General features: G+C 44.7%; 1 protein-coding gene across 2 annotated transcripts in view; it reads right to left on the minus strand.

The window, feature by feature from the left end:
• grin2aa (glutamate receptor, ionotropic, N-methyl D-aspartate 2A, a) overlaps positions 1-18,384 on the minus strand; it is a 123,518-nt gene extending 105,134 nt beyond the window's left edge. Inside the window, exons 1-3 of one of the 2 annotated variants that reach the window (XM_031565986.2) lie at positions 17,454-18,384; positions 16,806-17,179; positions 13,883-14,290 (exon numbers count right to left, since the gene is read on the minus strand). In XM_031565986.2, the coding sequence (XP_031421846.1) occupies positions 13,883-14,287 (405 nt within the window). In that variant the 5' untranslated portion in view covers positions 14,288-14,290; positions 16,806-17,179; positions 17,454-18,384. Of the gene's footprint in view, positions 1-13,882; positions 14,291-16,805 lie in introns of both variants that reach the window. The other variant, XM_042703859.1, reaches the window with a different exon arrangement.
• Positions 18,385-20,090: the final 1,706 nt, after the last annotated feature.

Below are 20,090 nucleotides of genomic sequence, written 5' to 3' on the forward strand. Positions count from 1 at the left end.
AACCCTTTCCAATCAGCTTTGCTCCGCGCGTTACTCAAAGCCAGTTTGTGGAGGCGGACAAATGAAGTCAATTCCAGGTGGAGAAATGAGAGCCACTTTGTGCTCTTTTCATTCGGCGTGATGCACCTTGCTTGTTTATTTCATAGAACTCTATTACCACGCTACCCAGCCCTCAGGAAATAGAATTTATCTGATATGTTCTTCTTCTTCATTTCAGTAAGGAGCAAAACAAACTGGATATCCACTAATGGAAACCTTTTTTTTCTAGTTTACACCAAAGCTCTTAGAGTTAAATTATAAATCTATCACACAATGACTCCATTTTTTTCCCCACAAAAGAAAACAGACACAGAATATGTAATGTGCAGCCTGCTATTGTCTATGCTATCCGCTGGGAGTAATGCCTTCAAGAAATTCCAATTTAGCCACTTTTGGTTTGATCTTAGAGAGGCGAGCGTTGCTTTCATATACTGTTTAGCTTTTTCTGGTTTATTCGTCTCATTTATTTTCAGAAATGATTTCACCACCCAACAAACACACTCTAGGCTTAACAACAACAAGAAAAGGCACCCTGATTAGGAAGAATTACCAGATGATTCACCACAGCGGGCGCCAGATTCTCAGAGCAGATTCTCTTTGGTTTCTGCAAAAAAAATAAACTATTTCTGTCAAATCAGCGCAGTGGTCTCTTATTAGGCTCAAACGAAAGAAGCCTCTTGATGCTATCTTGTGATGCTGTATTTCTCTGAGAGCTCATCTAGCAGACTCCTGTGGCGATGCTGCACACGGATATCTGGAAGGATTGCCTCCTGCTATATACTGAAGAAGCACAGAAAAGGGCCATATTCCCGTTAGACCACATTTCGTGTCATCCACCATCCATCCCGGAAGACATAACTGCATTTCCCAGTGCGCACCAGCAGCATAAGAGGAAATGGAAGAAAAACCCAGCCAGGACCCCGAGCCCTTCTTTCAGCCCCCAGCTTGCACACGCATGTCAGCCTGTCACTGACTGCCATCCTGGTGCCTGCTAGACTGGAGATAAAGCAGCGGAGGACAAGATAAACCTTTAGCCTGCTTCTGCTTGGCCTTGTGGGGCCGATCCAGTGGCCCTGAAAGGCTGGTAGTTGTCCTGCCGTCCGGCTTAGCCGACCTCTCCCTCTGGTTGGGTGGTGTGTGTGTGTGGGGGGGGGGGGGGGGAGTGATAGGCTCCAGCCAGCAGATGAAACAGGGGAGAGGGGAGATCCAAAACGAGCCGCCGAATCAGACAAAGAGATAGGAGCCAGCGGTTGGTGTTCAAAAGGGTGCCAGGGAGACCCCGGGGGATTTTACAACACGCTGCCATGGGGGGGGGGGGGGGGGGGGGGGCACTACCTGACAGTTGAAGGCAGTGAGAGACTCACCAAGATACAACACAGCAGCATCCACATGTAAAACTCAAGAGGCAGGGGAGAAGAGGAGAAGATAGCAGGGAGGAGAGGAGAGGGAAGGAGAGGAGCGGGGGAGAAGAAGAGAAGATAATAGGGAGAAGAAGTCAATATAATAAATAGCATTGAGAAGCGGAGGGGAGGGGAGAGGACAGGAGAAAAGAGGAGGAGAGGAGGGACACTGAGGAGAAATGAAGGGAGAAAGGCAGACAATAAGGGATGAGAGGAGAAGACCGGAAAAAAAGAGAAGGGAGGAGAAAAGAAGTAGAGAACTGACACCTAAAGATGGCTGCTCACAACACAGGGGGCGAGAGTTCCTTTAGAGAAACACACACACACACACACACACACACACACACACACACACACACACGCACACACACACACAGGACAGACAGACACTCCTGAGCCCGCAGGAGCCATGAAATCATCGCATGACATCAGACAGATGACATCAGCACTTGCCCTGCCACAGCCAGTGTTCGTGGGAAGGGACCAAGAAGAGAAAACTGGAAGAGGACCTAGTATGATCCCATTAGAGAGAAGAGAGAGTTATTACCCTGACTTCCCACTACAGAACACACACACACAAACACACACACACACACACACACACACACACACACACACACACACACACACACACACTCATACACACAAACACACACACCCATACACATACACACACACACACACACACACTCACACGCACCCAAACACACACACCCACACACACTCATACACACAAACACACACATCTATACACACACACACACACACATACCTACACACACACACACACAGTGAGTCACCCTCAGCAGCATCCCTCAGAGCCTTTGTTTTAGCCTATGCCAACACATCTGTCTGACACGCATACAGGGAGGAGAGCAAAGGATGAATATGAAAGCTAAAGGACACGCATGCACTGTGCACTCTAGGCACCGTGGATGAACCGTCATGGCGTCTCACTCTAGGCACCGTGGATGAACCGTCATGGCGTCTCACTCTAGGCACCGTGGATGAACCGTCATGGCGTCTCACTCTAGGCACCATGAAGGAACCGTCATGGCGTCTCACTCTAGGCACCATGGAGGAACCGTCATGGCGTCTCTCTCTCTGTAACATCCCCAGCGAACTCGAGGAACTGTGGAGGAAGCGTCATGGCGTCTCACTCTAGGCACCATGGAGAAACTGTCATGGCGTTTCTCTCTCTGTAACATCCCCAGAGAACTCTAGGGACTGTGGAGGAACCGCCATGGCGTCTCTCTCTCTGCAACATCCCCAGCGAACTCTAGGGACTGTGGAGGAAGCATCATGGCATCTCTCTCTCTTTAACATCCCCAGCGAACTTGAGGGACTGTAAGAGCACCACGATGGCGCTGTCTGTTAGACAGCCCTGTAAAGGTCTCTGTGCATCATTCCAGCCTTTCCTCTCCTTGTGGCGAGTAATCACTACCTGCATGTACAGTCAGACATGAAGCCGCCCTTTACCGCTGTTCGCTGCCAGCGCCGTGCAGAAAGGTTACCGGCACTTTTACAGTCACGGTCTTGAGACTAAGATTTATTGGTGAGGAAGGCTACTTCCATGGGAAAGTCCATGGGTATTCAAAAGACCATAAATTATATTCCTGCGACCAACCAACACCTGACCACTTGTATTAGCTGTGTACAGGGATTTCTGTTTGTTGATATATCAACCATATTTCAATTCATTAATTGAAATTAGTGATTTAAGGACTTTACCTCATTTGATAGAAATATAAAATTAACGTAACATCAACATGAACATAAACATGAAGCTATCGTGGTCATTACACCGCGACACTTGATAAACCTTGTTGTACGGTCAAATGTATGTCAGCGACAAAAGTCGAGATAAAAAACAACAAAAACATCAAAGCCTTGGTGAGCTTTCACACTGCGGTGCTTTGCTCCAACATAAATGATTCCGACCCTTTAATTCCGTCTTACTGACATGCAATCACAGACCCTCGGGGGTTCCTTCTAACAGGAGCATCTGTTGACGGATAGACGGCATTTTCCTTGGCACGTTTGATCCATTAACAAGAGAGAAACTTTTCCTCACCCCCCTCATCCCTATTTGTTCCACGGATCATGAGTCCTCGGTTCCCTGTCCGCGGGCAAAGTCAGAAGGACTCCCCCATTAGGGGGGGCCCAAATCAAAGCCCTATCTGTGTTCGGTGATTAAGTGACGACCGTGACCTCGCAGACAGCTTCCACCATTTACTTTGAGTGCCCCCCGGTGGATCTCGTGCATGCTGGGGCTAAGATCAAAGCTCCATCCCAGCTGCACATTGCATGGGGTTAGAGTGGGCCAGTGGATGCAGTCCTCTCCTTAATGTGGAAGTATTTCTGCGGAGGTCCCTCCTCCATCCGCAGATGCCTCCCCTGCGAAATGCAAATGTTTTTTTTTTTTTAAGTCTTGTTGAAAATCGTGCCCTTTGGGTGAAACAGATGTTGGAGAAATGAGTTGTAAGCACGGCAGTAATGATGTATCATTGCAGTAGCGATGCGGACCTGACCCTCACGGAATCAAAATAAGGTCATGTGCTTCGCAGAGAGTTTGCGCATTGGCCCCCTTCGCTTGGGGATAAAAACGGCATTTGCTGTTATGAGCAGTTTAATTCAAATCCTCCCATTTGCCATCATCAGAAACAGTGAACTCCGAAGCCTTCTGTATGTTATTACCTCTGGCAAGGAGGTTATGTTTTCATTGCTGTCTGTCTGTCTGTCTGTCTGTCTGTCTGTCTGTCTGTCTGTCTGTGTTTCTGTTTGTCTGTCAGCAGGATTACGCAAAAACTACCAGGCCAATTCTCATGACACTTGGTGGAGGGGTGTAGCATGGGCTAAGGAAGAACCCATTAGATTTCAGACTGGATCCAAATCAAGGGGCAGTTTTTATTTCTTGCTTTTGTTAACATTGGGAGAGGCAGAGGCAGAGGCCAGCACTCTCCAAGTGCCTTTCTAGTTGCTTCTAGAACATAATGACGACAAGAATGAAGCTCTGTTGAGTAGTCCAGCTGGGTAAATTGCTGTTGTTTACCAGAGGTGTTTTATGGTAATATATTTCAAATACTTCATAATCTGTGATGTTTTGCACATGTTTATAAGAAGATAATATACATCACAAGCAGTTCCACTAGATGTATCTGGGTTTCAATACAGAATAGAGTCCATAAAAATGAAAAAAAATAACAGAAGAACAGAGTTTTGATTAAATTAGTAAAATATAAAACATCAAAGGAACATCACTTTCGATCATGTGCCGCAACAGTGACTGATTTCTCACCCAGGGTTGAGATGACAGTGCAGCCATTGCATAACTGTTACATCCTGTTCGCAATAAAAGTTAACACCACCCTAGAGGTTGATGAGTCAAAGGAAACATTGTAGATTTGGATGTGTCAAGCTTTTGGACCATAAGAAAGAGCTCAAGGACCAACGTTTCTCCGTCTCTTTCTCCCTACAGTAATGTAACTCCTCCATTCTCTCATCATGGTTTACTTAAGGAAAAAACACAGTCCAGTCCCTCATGCCACATGTGAGCTTAATTGGATTTCCAGCCGTGCGTAAATCCATTGGTCGAGCCTGGACTTTTGCCAGTGTGGTGCAGCCTGGGAGAATCTGTTAGTTGACAAGGATACTCGTCACCTTTTCCAAGGTGGAGAATCAACTGCCAGCATGTACAGTGAGACTGAAAATGCCCTTTACTGCTGTTGCCAGGTCTATCCAGAAAGGTTACCGATGCTTTTTCTTGTAACTAAGATATAATGGTGAGGAAGGTTTTAAAGTGGAAATCACACAGTCTTTGTCAGCCATGTCCAGTCTTGTGAATCATGTAGAGATACTATTTGTAAAGAGATACAAAGAATGTCTTTGTCAGCCATGTCCAATCATGTCAAACTATTTGTGATATAAAGAGATATTATGAATATATTGTAAATACGAAAATTTAACAGCGGCCTCCGTTCACACACACTTTTTTTTCTCAAGGTGTCATTGTGAATCATCCTCTCCAGTGAATGCCTTCATGGTGCTGAAGCAACCAATGTGAACACCAAGCATAGAAGCATACTCCTTGAAAAACAAACCTCTCTTTGCACAAAAAAAAAAGATTAGCTTTTCAGCCAGTCCCCAATCCTACCTCATACCTACACCTTGTGCAGTGAGAGTCGCAGTGAATTCAACTCATTCTTGTTCAATGACGCACAAAGCTATTGTGACAAGTCAGATGCTATGGTACACAGAACTCAGCCTCTTGCTCAGAATCTCAACTACACAAGTCTCGAAACGGTCTCCCAATCACAAACTGTTCCCAATAAAGAACTGTTCCTTTTCCGTGTGCCATTTCTGCAGTGGCCGCATGGCCCGCGCCCGCATGGCTCGCGCCCGCATGGCCCGCGCCCGCATTCGGAACACACTGGAAGCGCTGCCGAAACGGGGCAAAAATAAAAAATGCTGCTGTGTCCCGAGCCTCCCGAGACGAGCGACCTAACTGTGCAACTCTCCTGAGTCCTTCTCTCGGGCTGCTATAGCCTCATTTATCTTCTCCACCTTTGCAACTATTTAAAAAAAAAAAAACATACAGTCTGTGTCCAGGAGTTTTAAAGACAGCATCATGTGAGGAAGTAGAACAAAAACTAGTTTAAGCTCTGGGTACGGTTCTACAGCCCCAAAAAGAGAGCCGTGGAAAAAAAAACTGCAAGCTGCACAGTAAAGTAAGGACGAGGGGCAGGCTAGGACTTGGCCGAGTTTTCATCACACCGTTGTCAGGAAGGACATTGTGGAGGAAAAATACATGCTAATTGCACATTCATTACCATTTCCCATTTAATGTGGTTTAAAGGAGTCACCTTGAATGCCACAGAGACCTCTTCTTCATTATTTGGTGCTGTGACACTGGCAGAGGAGTTTAAGAAGCAGCACAGAAGGCCCAGAGCACAGCCCTGGCCAGCGTTATGACACAAGGTCCATTTTAACCAAGGTTCAATACTGAACTCTTATCATTAATAACCACAGCATTATCGAGTTAATTAAAACTGGGTTGAAATTACAGTTCCATTTTGTTCTCTTTCTCTGTGTGCGAGTGTGTGTGTGTGTGTGTGTATGTGCGCGTGTGTGTGAGTGAGTGAGTGAGTGAGTGAGTGTGTGTGTGTGTGTGTGTGTGTGTGTGTGTGTGTGTGTGTGTGTGTGTGTGTGAGTATGCCGTGCCTTCACGAGGTCTCCAAGCAATTCAATCTTGTCTCCACAGTGCTGGGACACTAATGCTATCTTTGTTCTCAGTGCAAATTACAAACGCATGGCAGACATCCCCTTAGAGTGTCTGTTCAAGTTCAGCCTGACAGCTTTTTGCGTAAGCACTTCATAAGCACTCCCTAACATTACACTGTGCATTACGCAAGGGAAAAAATGCACTCTTGCGCTTACCTGCGCTAACCTAAAATGCATCTACAACCCACAAGTTGGGGAAGAGAGAGAAAGAAAAAGATGTGAAGATTGCCACAATGGATCCGTGTGCTCTTGTTGAGTACATTCAAGTCACATGTCAATAAAAAATAAACGGCCCACGAGCTTGTTCCCTCCGGCACTCAGAGAGAGGCTCTTGATTTTTTTTCTCCATCAAATTATATTCCGCCTCGCTTAACAATTAACATTCTTTTTTATTGTCCATGGGGCCCTCATTCATAATAGAAGTGGCTTCCTAATGAACCCAAGGAGCACAAAGGGAAGAGATATTTAATTCATGTCAGCCACTTCCATTTTCTGTCTTTTAACGCACTTCACTGATTTCGACATGGAATTGTACCAATACGGTGGCAGCGTATTTTAATGTAATTGCGTTCCCTGCATCACCCGCTTGCAGAGCGGTGCCTCCCTTCGCTCTGTTTTCACCGTGGAAACAGGCGTCTGCTCCGCTTGCTCCTCTCCCTCCGCTCGCTCTGCACTCGTGTACAGCGGCTCCATTGGTATGCGGGAGAGAGATCTCACCCCCTGCCGCCTAAAAGCAAGAGGCGAAACATGCAACTTCTGAAACCCTGCCGTGTGACACAAGTTTCCCCTCACACAACGTTGCCACGCTCTCGGACCGACAAACATCTGACAGGCGAGCGGCTCCACGGCTCCACGGCAACCGCAGATGCAACGTGAGAGCCGAGGAGGGGTGTTTGGATCGATCGCTGTTGCCTCCTGTTTCACCAGGGACAGCGTACTGTAGTTCAATTTGCGAGTAGGTTTGAAAGGGAAATCAGTGAGGAGAGGGATATCAAATATAACCAGAGTATAAAAAAAAGAATAGAGAGACCTCCTCCCCCACCCTCACTCCGTCCAAAAGAGCACAGATGCAGGGACCTGCTCCCAATTAGTGAGCCGTGCTGGAAGTTCACCCCCGCGATCAGTTTAAAAAAGTCTGCTCCACACTTGGAGCGGGGCTTATGTAAGTTTCCACATGGGCTGTTTCCTACTGAATTATGATTAGATGCTGCTGAGCAAGAGGGGCAAAACAAAAGAAGAAAAAAAAACACTAAACAAAAACCAAAAAAAAAAAAAGAGCATTCGATCTCAAAGCATTAAATTACATGCGAGATGGGGCCCTGCACAGCAAACTGTCAGCTTCAATCCCATGATGCTCAGCCCCGGCAGTGGATCTGGAGGTCTGTGCTGGCAGCGCTTTGCGCAGTATTTCAGGGGAGGGGAGCTCCACAATGCTTATTGTGATGCTGCACCTCTGGCTTCTACTCTGTATGTACAGCCCCCGTGGCAGTGGAGGGGTATGCGGCTAAGCTCCTACCTAAACTGCAGCACCCAGTGGCAGACGGGCTCTGACAGCTTTTTACTGCAGACTCCAGCACCGTAGATCACTGAGAAAGAGAGAGAAAGAGAGCGAAAGAGAGAGAGAGAGAGAGAGAAAGACAGAGAGAGGGACTGAGGCCACCGCAACCCAGCTTAAAATATACAGTGGAGCCACTGCAGCATGTGTGGATTTGTGGCGTGTTTCTTTGTCCCCCCCCCACCCCACCCAACCCAGCTACTGCACAGCACTATGTATCATTTAGCCATTCAAATAGGCCCATGCTTTGCTCTCCCACAGAGATCTGCTCAAGCAGACGGAGGAGAAATATTGCACGCACAGAAATAATAAGCTCCACTGCTCTGTTAGTGAAATGATCATATGCTAGCTAAGTAAGAAGCCACTTCAAACTCTCTGTTCAATCTGAAACCACAGCTTAATCACACATCCGTGAGGCAATTAGCAATTATGCTAATAATGCTAGTCACGTGCTCTATTTGCAATGTCTGTCTTGCGCGAGAAAAAAATTTGTGTAGTGATAAGTAATGACAAAGCAATTATTTCTGTGCATAAACATAAAGCAGCTGTTTATGTGGTAAACATAAACAGATTAAATTAAAAACAAAAAAAAACAGACAGTACACTAGACATTTGGTAGCAACAAAAGAACACTCTGCCTTAATCAATTTCCCCGCAACATTAAATCACATCTCGCAGCAACAAATGAAACAACCTAACCACCACCCCACTTTATTCCAATCATCACAACCAAAGACACACTCATGGCATTATATCTTTGGAAATGGAGTTGTGACAAACTAATTATAAACTATAACTCTTATTCCTCCATAACAGGCAGGGGAAGAATAACACAGAACAGGGAAGAACGAGAGAGAGAGAGAGAGAGGGAGAGAGAGAGAGAAATATTCAGCAAGAGACAACGTGATGGTGGGAAAATAGACAGAGAATGAGAGATGGGTAAAAAAAGAACAGAGCGAAAGAGTTAAAAGAGAGAGAAGGGGTAAATATAATAGAGTAAACAATGTGGTGTGCCATGAGGTTGGAGCCGCGGGCGTGCAATGGGATGTCTGACAGCCTGGCACTCACCCATTCGCGCCAATGCCACTCTGGAGCTTAGAATGGCCCTGGGCATCACTGCCAGCCCCACACTACAGCGCCACCTCCAGATCAGTGTGGGCAAACATGGAGACGTGGACAGAAAGCCTACAACGACATGCGTGTGCGTTTAGCCGCAGCCATGCACTATCAATGACACAGAACACTGTCAGTTTCGAGTGTGTAGCTCTGTGTGCGCCTGTGAGCAGCAGCCTTTGTTTCTATGAGTGTTTGAGTCAGTATCTGTATCTGTGTTTGTTTGTGCTGTATGAGCGCACTTCTCATCCGCATTGTGATTTGGATGCTTTAGCGACAGTGTGAGGAGGCATAGAGAGGAGGTGGTAAAAGGCTAATAAGGGATTAATCGCCATGGAGGCTCTGCTGTGACACTGCCATCAGCGGACACAATGGCCATCTCTGTACCACGCTTCTGCCTTTTGGAAATAGCCCTCCATTGTTTTCCGGCAAATATAACTCCTAAGGGGCGGTGCACACTCATACACACCGGCATTTTTTATAGCAACCGGCTGCAGCCTCGCACAAATGAGCCCAAAGCTTTGCATTCTACCTCAGAGACCTGAGACAATGCCCGCAATATAGCAGGTTTATGCTAGAATATTTCACTCAGGAGATAACAATAACACAGAGTGCTACAGATGCCTCTCTCCAGCCAAACGAAACCAGAAGACCAACTATAAATCTACAGCTCAACACAAACCTGCAGCCTATGGCACCATGCTAGCCGTGGGGCGACCATGGTCTGAGGCAAACATCAGCTTACAGGTTTAGCAAGCCTCAAATGGATATCACACCAAGGTTAATTAAATTCCTTGCAAGGTGATGCCTTATTCTTAAACAAATAGGCCAACGCTGGGGTTTTAGTGATGGCTGGTCGGCCGTCTCATAGCATGTCCTTGTTTGTCTATTGCTTTAAGACAAATCCCCCTCTACCCTTCCACCCCCAAACTGCTGCAAGCGCTCACAGAGGACATGAGTATGCAGCGTGCGCAAGGCCGATGCAATGCACACCGTAAATTGGCTTACACAATTTCCTGTGTTTGTTGTTAGGGGAGGATTGATCCTCCATAAGGTTATTTTAGAGCCTGAAGTAACAAAAGAGCGGCAAAGAAGGGCAGCACATTACAACATGTGGCACTTGAGGCATATTATCTCCTGTTCTCTTTTTTTCATCCCAAGTAAGGGTGGCCCAGTTTCCCAGAAAGGCGTCTCAGTGCTAAGAACATAACGCACCAAGACAAAAAAAGGGGGGGGGGGTAAAGTATTCTGGATGATGCTCCCTGGTCTTCAGACAATGACCTTTAGATCTGCGGGATGAACTTTATGGAGCTTTTATGAGATATCTGGAGAAAACAAAGGAAACAATTATATTTGTGAGCAACGTGTCCGAGCCCAAGTGAAGCCTTGGAGGCAATGGAGGAAGGAGGGCTGGACGGCTGGCACCCAGGTTTTGGCTGGTGGAGAGACCCTTACACCCTTACTCCCTTTGCCCAGAGACGCACCGCCAAACCCCCCTTTCTCAGTCAAAGCCAGGGAGACTGGAGCTCTGCACTGTTTAATTCATCAGCAGCAAAAACGAATAAACACGAGAGCGGCAAAGCAGAAGCGGAAAAAAGCCCAGGTCATTAAGCATGTTTAAACAACAACACACGCATCTCAAATGCTTCAGATGCTCTTCTACATTCTTCAACTGCATTTCAGAGGCAGCTGTTTCCGATGGGACGATGAAAAAAAAACCTTTTCCCTACAATCTGCAGCCTTTGAATTGATTCCACTTGAAAGCCAAGAAGCCATTTCTCATCCAAACGAGCACTTTATCATGGTAGTGCTCATAAGCAGAATCCCCATGGCACACTGAACATGACCATCTTGAGTGGAGTGCATGTTGTAAAAAAAAAGAGGACAAGTTCAAGATGGAAGAAGCGATGGCCTGCGTTCTGCATTGTCTTCTGCTGCACTTTGCAATGGGGTGGACAACTACTAAGTGATGCGATGTGTTTCATAATAGTTATATTCTTCACTTTACCAAATTCCATTATTAACACCCCACCACCACCACACACACACACACACACACACACACACACACACACACACACACACACACACACACACACACACACACACACACACACACACACACAAAGGCATAATGTGAACATATCTGAAATATGGAATGGAAGACTTTTTTTGTTTTACTGAATAGTCTGTCCATATTATCTATCTAGCTAATAAGAGTTAGAATCTTGCCATGATTTTCAGTGTTTTTCTGGTTGGATTTATGCAAAAATGTACTTTTTTCCAGCCTCTGCCTCTGGGCATCTCTGTCCTAATATCCTATTTAGACATCCTATCTTATTTATTTTTGTAAACATGTTTCATTGGATCCAGATAGATCTGTTGGTTTACCACTAAACCCATAACTACACAAGCTAATGACAGTGCTTGTTTTTACATCTTTATGTTGCGCAGAAAAAAAAGAATATATCAGATATGGATAGCTTTTTCTGTCTGAAAAAAGGAAGCTGCTGCCCATGCCCCTTTCCCACTGTTCAGGCTGCAGCCAGGACATGTTGTAAATCCATCGCTTCCAACGACAAATGAAGGACTAACGTCGCATGTGCCGATAAGGCTGTCATTCTTCTGTGGTAACTGCTGTTGTGCGTGCCCGCGGTGGACATCACCATGGCGCCACGGCAGCACATTGGAAATAAAACAATAGACACCGTGACACGTGTCAGCGATTCAGTGACTTAATGAGGCCCAGGCTTTTTTATATGGAGACCAAATGAACTGGGACCTGTCTGACGGTCGGCCGTTAATTACCAGGGACATTTTTCTTTTTCGCCAACTTGCCCACAGACTGTCAGAGGAGAGCATATGTGGAGAAACAGTGCTGAAGGCTGAAATCAATTTTATGTTATCTTCCTTAACATGCACCGGGGGGATGCTGTTTCGAAACACGATAAACAAAGATGATGATTATCATTCTACGGCATTTGAGTTACTGGTGCTCTTGTGTTTGTAATCCACGAAAAGCAATTGAAATATGGCAGCCTGGAAATGCCATCTTGTTTAAGGAAATGCTGTGGCGGAGAACGAAAAGACCTTCATTGTGACATGTGGTGACATCTTTGTCTCACCCAAAATAAATAAGGCATCCATTATGTTGCCTGGATTATGTTGTGGTGATTGTTTTTTAAGACTGGGCACATGGCCATAAATACAATACTTTCAGCGGGCTGAGGCGCTGACCGTGGGAATCAAGAGGGAATGGACCGGTGGGTAATTTGTATTTTTTGTAACAAAACAAAGCACAATAAATAGCCTGTAGCAGGTGTGGGCTTCAATTTAAACGGAACGAAGGATATTACAGAACTCCTATAGCCGAGAAAGTCTCTCTTGCCAATCGAGACGTCTTAACTTTATCAGAGTTTACACTATAGGCATGTGTCTCCGCTGAACCGTCAGTCTCCCTAGAGAGTGAAGGCAACATTGCAGCTCCAGGCCTTGTAAATGAGGGGTTTGAAGGAAGTAACCATGTGAAACACAGATGATGAAAATCTATACAACTCTGTGAGGCACAGCTAACAGGGGTGCCTCTCAAAAGGGAGGGAATCGAGGTGTGGAGCTATTTGCCAGTAATGGGGAGAGGGCAAAAGTCAACAGAGTGGGAAATGATTTGTGCCCTTCCCCCCCCGACTCGCAACACCACCCCCATCCCCCAGCTCCTGTTTGGATTTACCAATTTATTTATTTTTTGGAGACTGATGTACGGAAGCTGGCGCCTGAGATTTGCAGATTTGGTTTTTACCTCCGTCTACACACTGAACAACGTTCCCTCCCACACCTAACCAGTCACTACTTGATGCTTCAAGACAGTAGAGGAAACATGGCACGTCTGCGACAGCCCGTAAAATCAAAACAGATATACAAGATAAGGTGTGTTCCAAGCACAGTTTAGAGACAGGGAAAATAAATCAGATGTCTTCTGGAAGATTTATTGCAAATGTTCTGTTTTTGTTTTTTTTCATCATCTTAAACTGAGTTGAACGGCCCTGCCAGCTGAAAATATGAAGCTAAATTGAGAGGCAAGTTTGAACTCCTGTGATAATTGATTTTCTGGAAATGGAACAACTCAATAATCCCCTGTGGATAGTACAAAGCAATATTATGCACAGATTTATTATCAAGTGTTATTTTGCTGTGGAGGGGGGGTTGCAAATAGACAGCTGCTGTGTTAGTTATTTGGCCAACCAAGCAAAGAACTGTATTAGATGTTCCAAGTGAAACATTGAAATTTGCTCATAATAATTGCCACTTTGGCTGGTGCTTCATCTCATTTCACTATTAAGCGATAGAAAATGGGAGCTGGGGAAGAAGATGACTTGTGGGCTTGTGAGGTGCCTTGTGTAAACACAGCAAAATGAAAGTGTTGACCTTCTTTTCAAGCCATTGATTATCTGGGTCACGAGTGGGTGCTTGATTGACTTGCGGGTCTGCTTGGCCTTACCTTGTCCGCCATGATCATGGACGATCCTCCGTGGATGCCCAGGATGGGTATCAACGTCTGGGAGGAAATAAAATCCAAAATCTGGGCAATGGCTTCCTGGTCGGTGCCGTCCCCAAACACCACCCCGTGGATCTTTGTCCCCGACATGAGGTCGCACATGTGGGTGATGATGCTCTTTGGGTCCGTCTCGTTCACCAGCAGGGTAACTACATTGACGTCGATGGGGTCATCCTTGCTCCACAGGGCCCGAATATCCCTTTCGGAGATGTAGCGCGTGCGTCCTAGTATCACTGCAATGTTCAGTATGGGAACCTTCTCCGCCTCATGAGACAGGCTGATCAGGGCGAGGAGGGCTGGAAGGGTCAGGAGTGCCAACTTGGAGAACCCCATAGTGGACCGCTTCATCCCCTGTGGAGCGCAGCAAACACACACACACACACACACACACACACACACGCACACACACACGCACACACACACACACACACACACACGCACACACACACGCGCACACACACGCACACACACGCGCACACACGCACACACATATTAATGGTTGCAGTGTTAATGCATCACAATAATAACTACCATAATCAACCCAACATGCTCATCACCTAACGAATATTCTAAGTATGTCACCTCTGTAGTCTATCACTGTTAATGTGCTTGATGTTTAGACAGCGCCAAGTGAAAAGCTTCACTTTGTGACGTCAAAAAAATACCATTCTGATACAGGCAAGGGAATCTGATCCATTCCACTAATTTCCCTGTGTCTGTGCTCCAACGAGACAGCAAGCATTTAAGGCATTTTTAGACCCTTCTGTGTTTAGTGCCACATCTTTCACTAAGGGTTCATAAGGGTTTTATTTGCCCTGTAGGGTATGTGGCTTCTTCCTGCAAATGGTTGGTGTTTCTACACGCATGTCTCTCATGGTGGATATTGGGCAATGAACGACTGGTAATGAGCAAAATGACGAAGATCCTCCGTGACATTACGTCTGAGCAGCTACCAGAGCAGAAGAGAAGAGTGTTGACATCATCTCTTTCTGAGCCCTCGACTGGAGTGTAGAATTGGATCAGAGATGTAACTGTGCATTATAGGCAATCCGGGCAGCCTAGATGTGTAAAGGAGCAAGCAAGTGGAATGTACTGTAAATCAAGGCATGAATAATTGCAAAAGCATAGCATATGGCACAGAGGCAGTTGGAGCCTCATGTCAAGGGATTCAAGGATCCTTTATACATGTGTATTTTCTTCTATTATTATTACCATTATTACTATTATTTCAGCTAGTTAGTTATAAGTGAGTGGTATGGTCAGAGTTTGATGAGCGTTCGTTTGCTCAGCAGTTGTATCATGAGCATTTCGTAAATACAGTATATTTTGACAAATAACGAAAAAAATAAAATAATCTCTGAACTTCTATGGTCTATTACTAATGATCGTGTTACAGTTTACCTACATTATGTACCTAACGCTATGTCTTCATTCATCACTTTGGATAAATGTGCCTACTTTTAGACGTTGTAGACGTCAAACACCTGAGTCACTTTAAACGCCACAGTCGGCAGTAAACTGGCATTGCTTTTTGGACACGTATTGTGTCAAATAACTTACAATAACTTGTAATCCATCTGCACCAACTATTGGACGGCTCGTCCACTTCCGCCTGTCCCTCACGCAGCCCCAATCCCCGCGCATTTGTGTGTGTGTGTGTGTGTGTGTGTGTAAACTATGAGTATGAATGTATGCGCGCGAGTTTGCGTGCGTTTGTGATACTAAGGCGTATTGCATTCAGTAGTTCTGGTATTTTACAAAAGGCCTGATTTTTGTAAGGTTGTGGAGCAGATCTACGTAGACGTGCTATTTTTAAAACGATCAGATGTTGAATCTGCGCTACTACAACGTGACCGCATTCAGCGCATGGAAGAAAACCTTTGGACGTAAATTCGTTGTGATTCCTCATTAACTTCTCTCAAACGATCATTATACAAGTGCGACCCCTAACGGTCTACTCTTCACGTTGTCACCTCCTACTGAAATATTGCGCCCAGTTCTATTTCAGGGCATTTCTTCAATGTCACAAAACGTGCTGGAATATTTGTGTTTCACATAGTTGCATAAACGCGTATCTTTACAAGAATATATTTTTGGCAATGAAATAAGTATAGCAATTGGATCTAATACAGCATATGTTGAGCTTTTCGAGATCCTCGCAGCACAGCTGCCCAGATATTCAAGTACCAAAGTTGATCAACAAATGGAGAGCTAATGGTTAATGCTTTCGATCTATGAAAGTACAAAGCCATATATATATATGTATTTATACATACATTTTCTGTGGTTAGCTCTCTCACTCTTAAATGCATAGTGCACTCAAGATACATAACCTTCTTGCCACCACTGTAGTTCGTCGGTCCTCACGTAGGATAATACTGCACCCACAAACCCGGGCAGCATGCAGGGCAGAGTGACTGAACCAAGCTCCGAGATTTGGCGTTCACATGATCATGACACGGGTTTTCTCTAAGGTAAAACGTGCTGTTTATTGTTAGAATAAGAAACGCAATGCTAAACCACCGCATTGAATGGATATGCGTAAAAGGATGCGGACCAATTGGGGAGTGAAATGGATAGTTCTGTGGAATAGATATGTTACCATTTCAGAGGCACAGTGAAAAAATAATGTCCATGATGCAGACAGTGGGCTTCCACACAGGAATTTATGTTCAGTTGATGATTTAAATTCAAAGTAAAAATACATAAGATTAGATACATAGATCGTTGCGCGTCGTGTTTGAACAGTATTCACATTTTTATGTTTTGATGTATTTTCCATCGTCCCGCACTTTGGAGAGTGCGTAAAATGGAACCTTGCCGCGGAAAAAAAAATCTCGTTAAATAAATAGATAAATATACTTACAACATCCCCCTTCCACAAAGATGCAGAACTGATGTTTGAGATGACATTGTAACAGTCCTCCTCTCACCAGCCTTTTTGGAAATATGGGTAAAAAATTCCCACCGATGGATGCCCTAACTTTAACCCCAGCCACAAAATCACATTAATCCAATCGTTTTCATTTTCTTGGCGTTATCCACGACAATTCCTTGGACATGCATCGTGATTCCCAGGACAACCAGGAGATTTGCAGACCACGGCGCCAATGAAATCCACGAGAAATTGCGAATATGTTGTACTGCTGCAGGAGTACAGGACAGAGCCAAACAGCCCTTGTTCCACTCTGCGTTCCTCGTAGCTTCTTCGGAACTGAGGGGTTCCGTCAGTAACACATCCTTAAGGTGAAAATGAGAATTACACCCAATTTCAGAGCAAGGCACCTCTTGAGAACATCACAATTCGAGCATTTAAGTGCGATAAAATGTTCAATTCCAATCTGGTAAAACTTCTGATATGGTGATGTTTTTAGACGGTGGTAGTCAACATTATCTAAATGACACGATAAATGCAACTTCTCCAAACTTGTCAATTTTTTAAAGGTCTAAAAAAAATGAAAATATGTATTAGAGGTATAAAAAAACAATGTGACAACGATTAACAAAAAATTACCTCGTTATCAGATGTGCTTTGTTGCAGTGTAATTCCTCGGCATTGTCTGTCAGTAATCTGAACCATTTCGGGTTGGGATTGCCATTCAGTGACGTAGAATCATTTGAAATTCCACATGCCACCGCCAAAGCTCACTGCAGAATCCACTGTTCTATGCAGTTCACTTTTGATCTGTACTCTGGAAAGACGTCAACTCGGCAAGATCTTGTTTATCCATATTTGACCACCGAGAGAATTTCTTACATACTTCTCTGTGAGTCAAGACTCTCAATTAGGAACGATGGAATGTCCTGCTGAATGTAACTGAAATAATCGTGCCGTTGACTTTTACAGAAATGCAATATGAATTATATTCAAACCATTATCTTAAGGAATTCTAAGATCAACCATGAAAGTAGCTGTGCTTTACGTTTCTTGATCGTCACACAAATCAATACAAACAATAGTCTTTGTCCGTACAAAGACAATTATCTTGACTTGAGATGCCTTTGTCATGATCTCACATCACGATGTCGCTGTTCTTTCAGGACCGACCAACTATTGGAGACAAAAGACTTTAGTGTTCAGTTAAACAAGCAGTGGATAGCAAAAATAGCAGTGCATAAACCGGACTATTTGTACACGAGCATCCGAGGGGGTTACCAAAATTCACAGACGTAGCCAGATTAAGAGTTGTCGGTCTGACGAAGGCTGAGGATCTGTAAGGCAAAACGACACTTTTGGTAGAAAATCTACAAAAATTACCTAGAAATTATCACTCGGATTTCACATGACGATCCATTGTCATCCACGCACATCTGGGTCTATGTTGTTTTACCTTCCTGTATGTATTAGCATAGATCAAAATCAGAACGGGACAGATTTGGCAAGAATCCAGATTGACCGGAGGGGTGATCGGAGTTGTGAAATCTTGGCTAACCATTTGCAAAATGTTAATTGGGGGGTGGTTTTCTGGCGCAGAAACAACCCGAGCAACTGACTGTCTGTAAAAGTCAAATAGATTCATGTAGATTAAAGATAGCAGGCTATGCGTGAAGTACCAGTGAAACATGGTAGTGCGCAGAGCCAGCAGATGGCTGCTCTACCAGTTCTCCCACCATCATTAATATGCTAAAAATCCAAAGCTAAATCTTCATATGTTTATGTGTTTATGTAGTTAATGTGAAATGGGCCAATAAATAATGGGCTTAACCCAAATTGAAATGCTGCACAATCTCTGGCCTATCTAGTGTGATGCCAACTAGCAAAGGAGTGGAATTTAATTTTGTACTTGATTAGCTTTGATACCTGCAACCTCATTCCCTCTCAGATACACTGCCTGCTTGCACCCTGTGTAGATAACATCACGCTGACTGATTAGTGTTTTGAGCCTTTTTCGTAACCTAGCTACTCACACACACACACACACATGCACACCTTCCTCTCTTGAACCCCCTCGTCCCATTCCTTATGATACGCCTAACGGAATACAGTAATATAATTTCACACAGTTTATTTATTAATGGTGGGTACAAGAACAGACATGCACACCATGGTTTAATAATTCACCTTTGCTTTGCGGGGGGAAACCATTTGTCTCCCAGCACAGATATGCCCAGGAGACGAGCTCAGGACCAGGGCCAGCGGTTACCGTCACCTCCATTCCATCACCTCCTGTCAGCATGCAAAGAGAGCAGGTGTACACCTTTACTACCCCTCCACCTTCCACCCATGCATGTGTGGACAGCCTCATTTGTGTGCAACTGTGTGTGAGCTGAGTTCATGTATGCGGGTCCGTAGGTGTTTTTACACACACACATACTCATACACACGCACACACAAAGACCACACGCACGCGCACACACATACACATGCAAACACAAAGACCACACATGCACACACAAATACCACACACACACACACACACACACACATCCCTACTTTTGCTCTCGCTCTATGGCCCTTAACCCACATTGCATAAATACATTGGGCAGATCAAGCTAAATAACTCAACCAATCACTCCAGCCCAAACCAGGGATCTTGGCTCGCCCCAGGGGATTTGTATTCCCTGCCAACATGTATGAACTAGGGGAGAGAGCAGGCTTTAATGTCGGGAGGAAAACACTAGCTGTGGTGTCATATCTTTGAGAACTAATGAAGAGTGAGGGGCCTCTCCCAGGCCCAAGGAACTAAACATTCTTCACAAGTCCGGGTGACTGGAGATGAGGTAACAGGACTTAACAAGACTCCCTCTTTTCTCACAGATCCGGACTGAATTATATTCCTCCCCCTACACTGGATATCTATCTTTTATCTATATCTATCCATCTATCCATTGTGTGTTTGTATGTGTTTATTTGTGGCCATTGTAATGCACAATATGTTGAAAAACTGAATAACACAATACTTTGCTCACAAATGTCACCAGCCTAGCCTACCTTTGTTTATATTAATGTATACACATGTTGCTCCTAATATTGGTATTTCCCTTGAAGTGCCGAAGTGTCAAAGTCAATTAGAATAAAATACACTTAATTATTTTATTTAAATTATACTTAAAATATATAAAGTTGTGTCAGTAAACATTAGCTGTAACACTGATGCCAAAGGACACACACTCATTATGGTTAGTGTGAAATGCCTGGCCATTATTATGT

The sequence above is a fragment of the Clupea harengus genome, chromosome 1 (genome assembly GCF_900700415.2).
Source record: "Clupea harengus chromosome 1, Ch_v2.0.2, whole genome shotgun sequence".
Taxonomy (NCBI): domain Eukaryota; kingdom Metazoa; phylum Chordata; class Actinopteri; order Clupeiformes; family Clupeidae; genus Clupea; species Clupea harengus.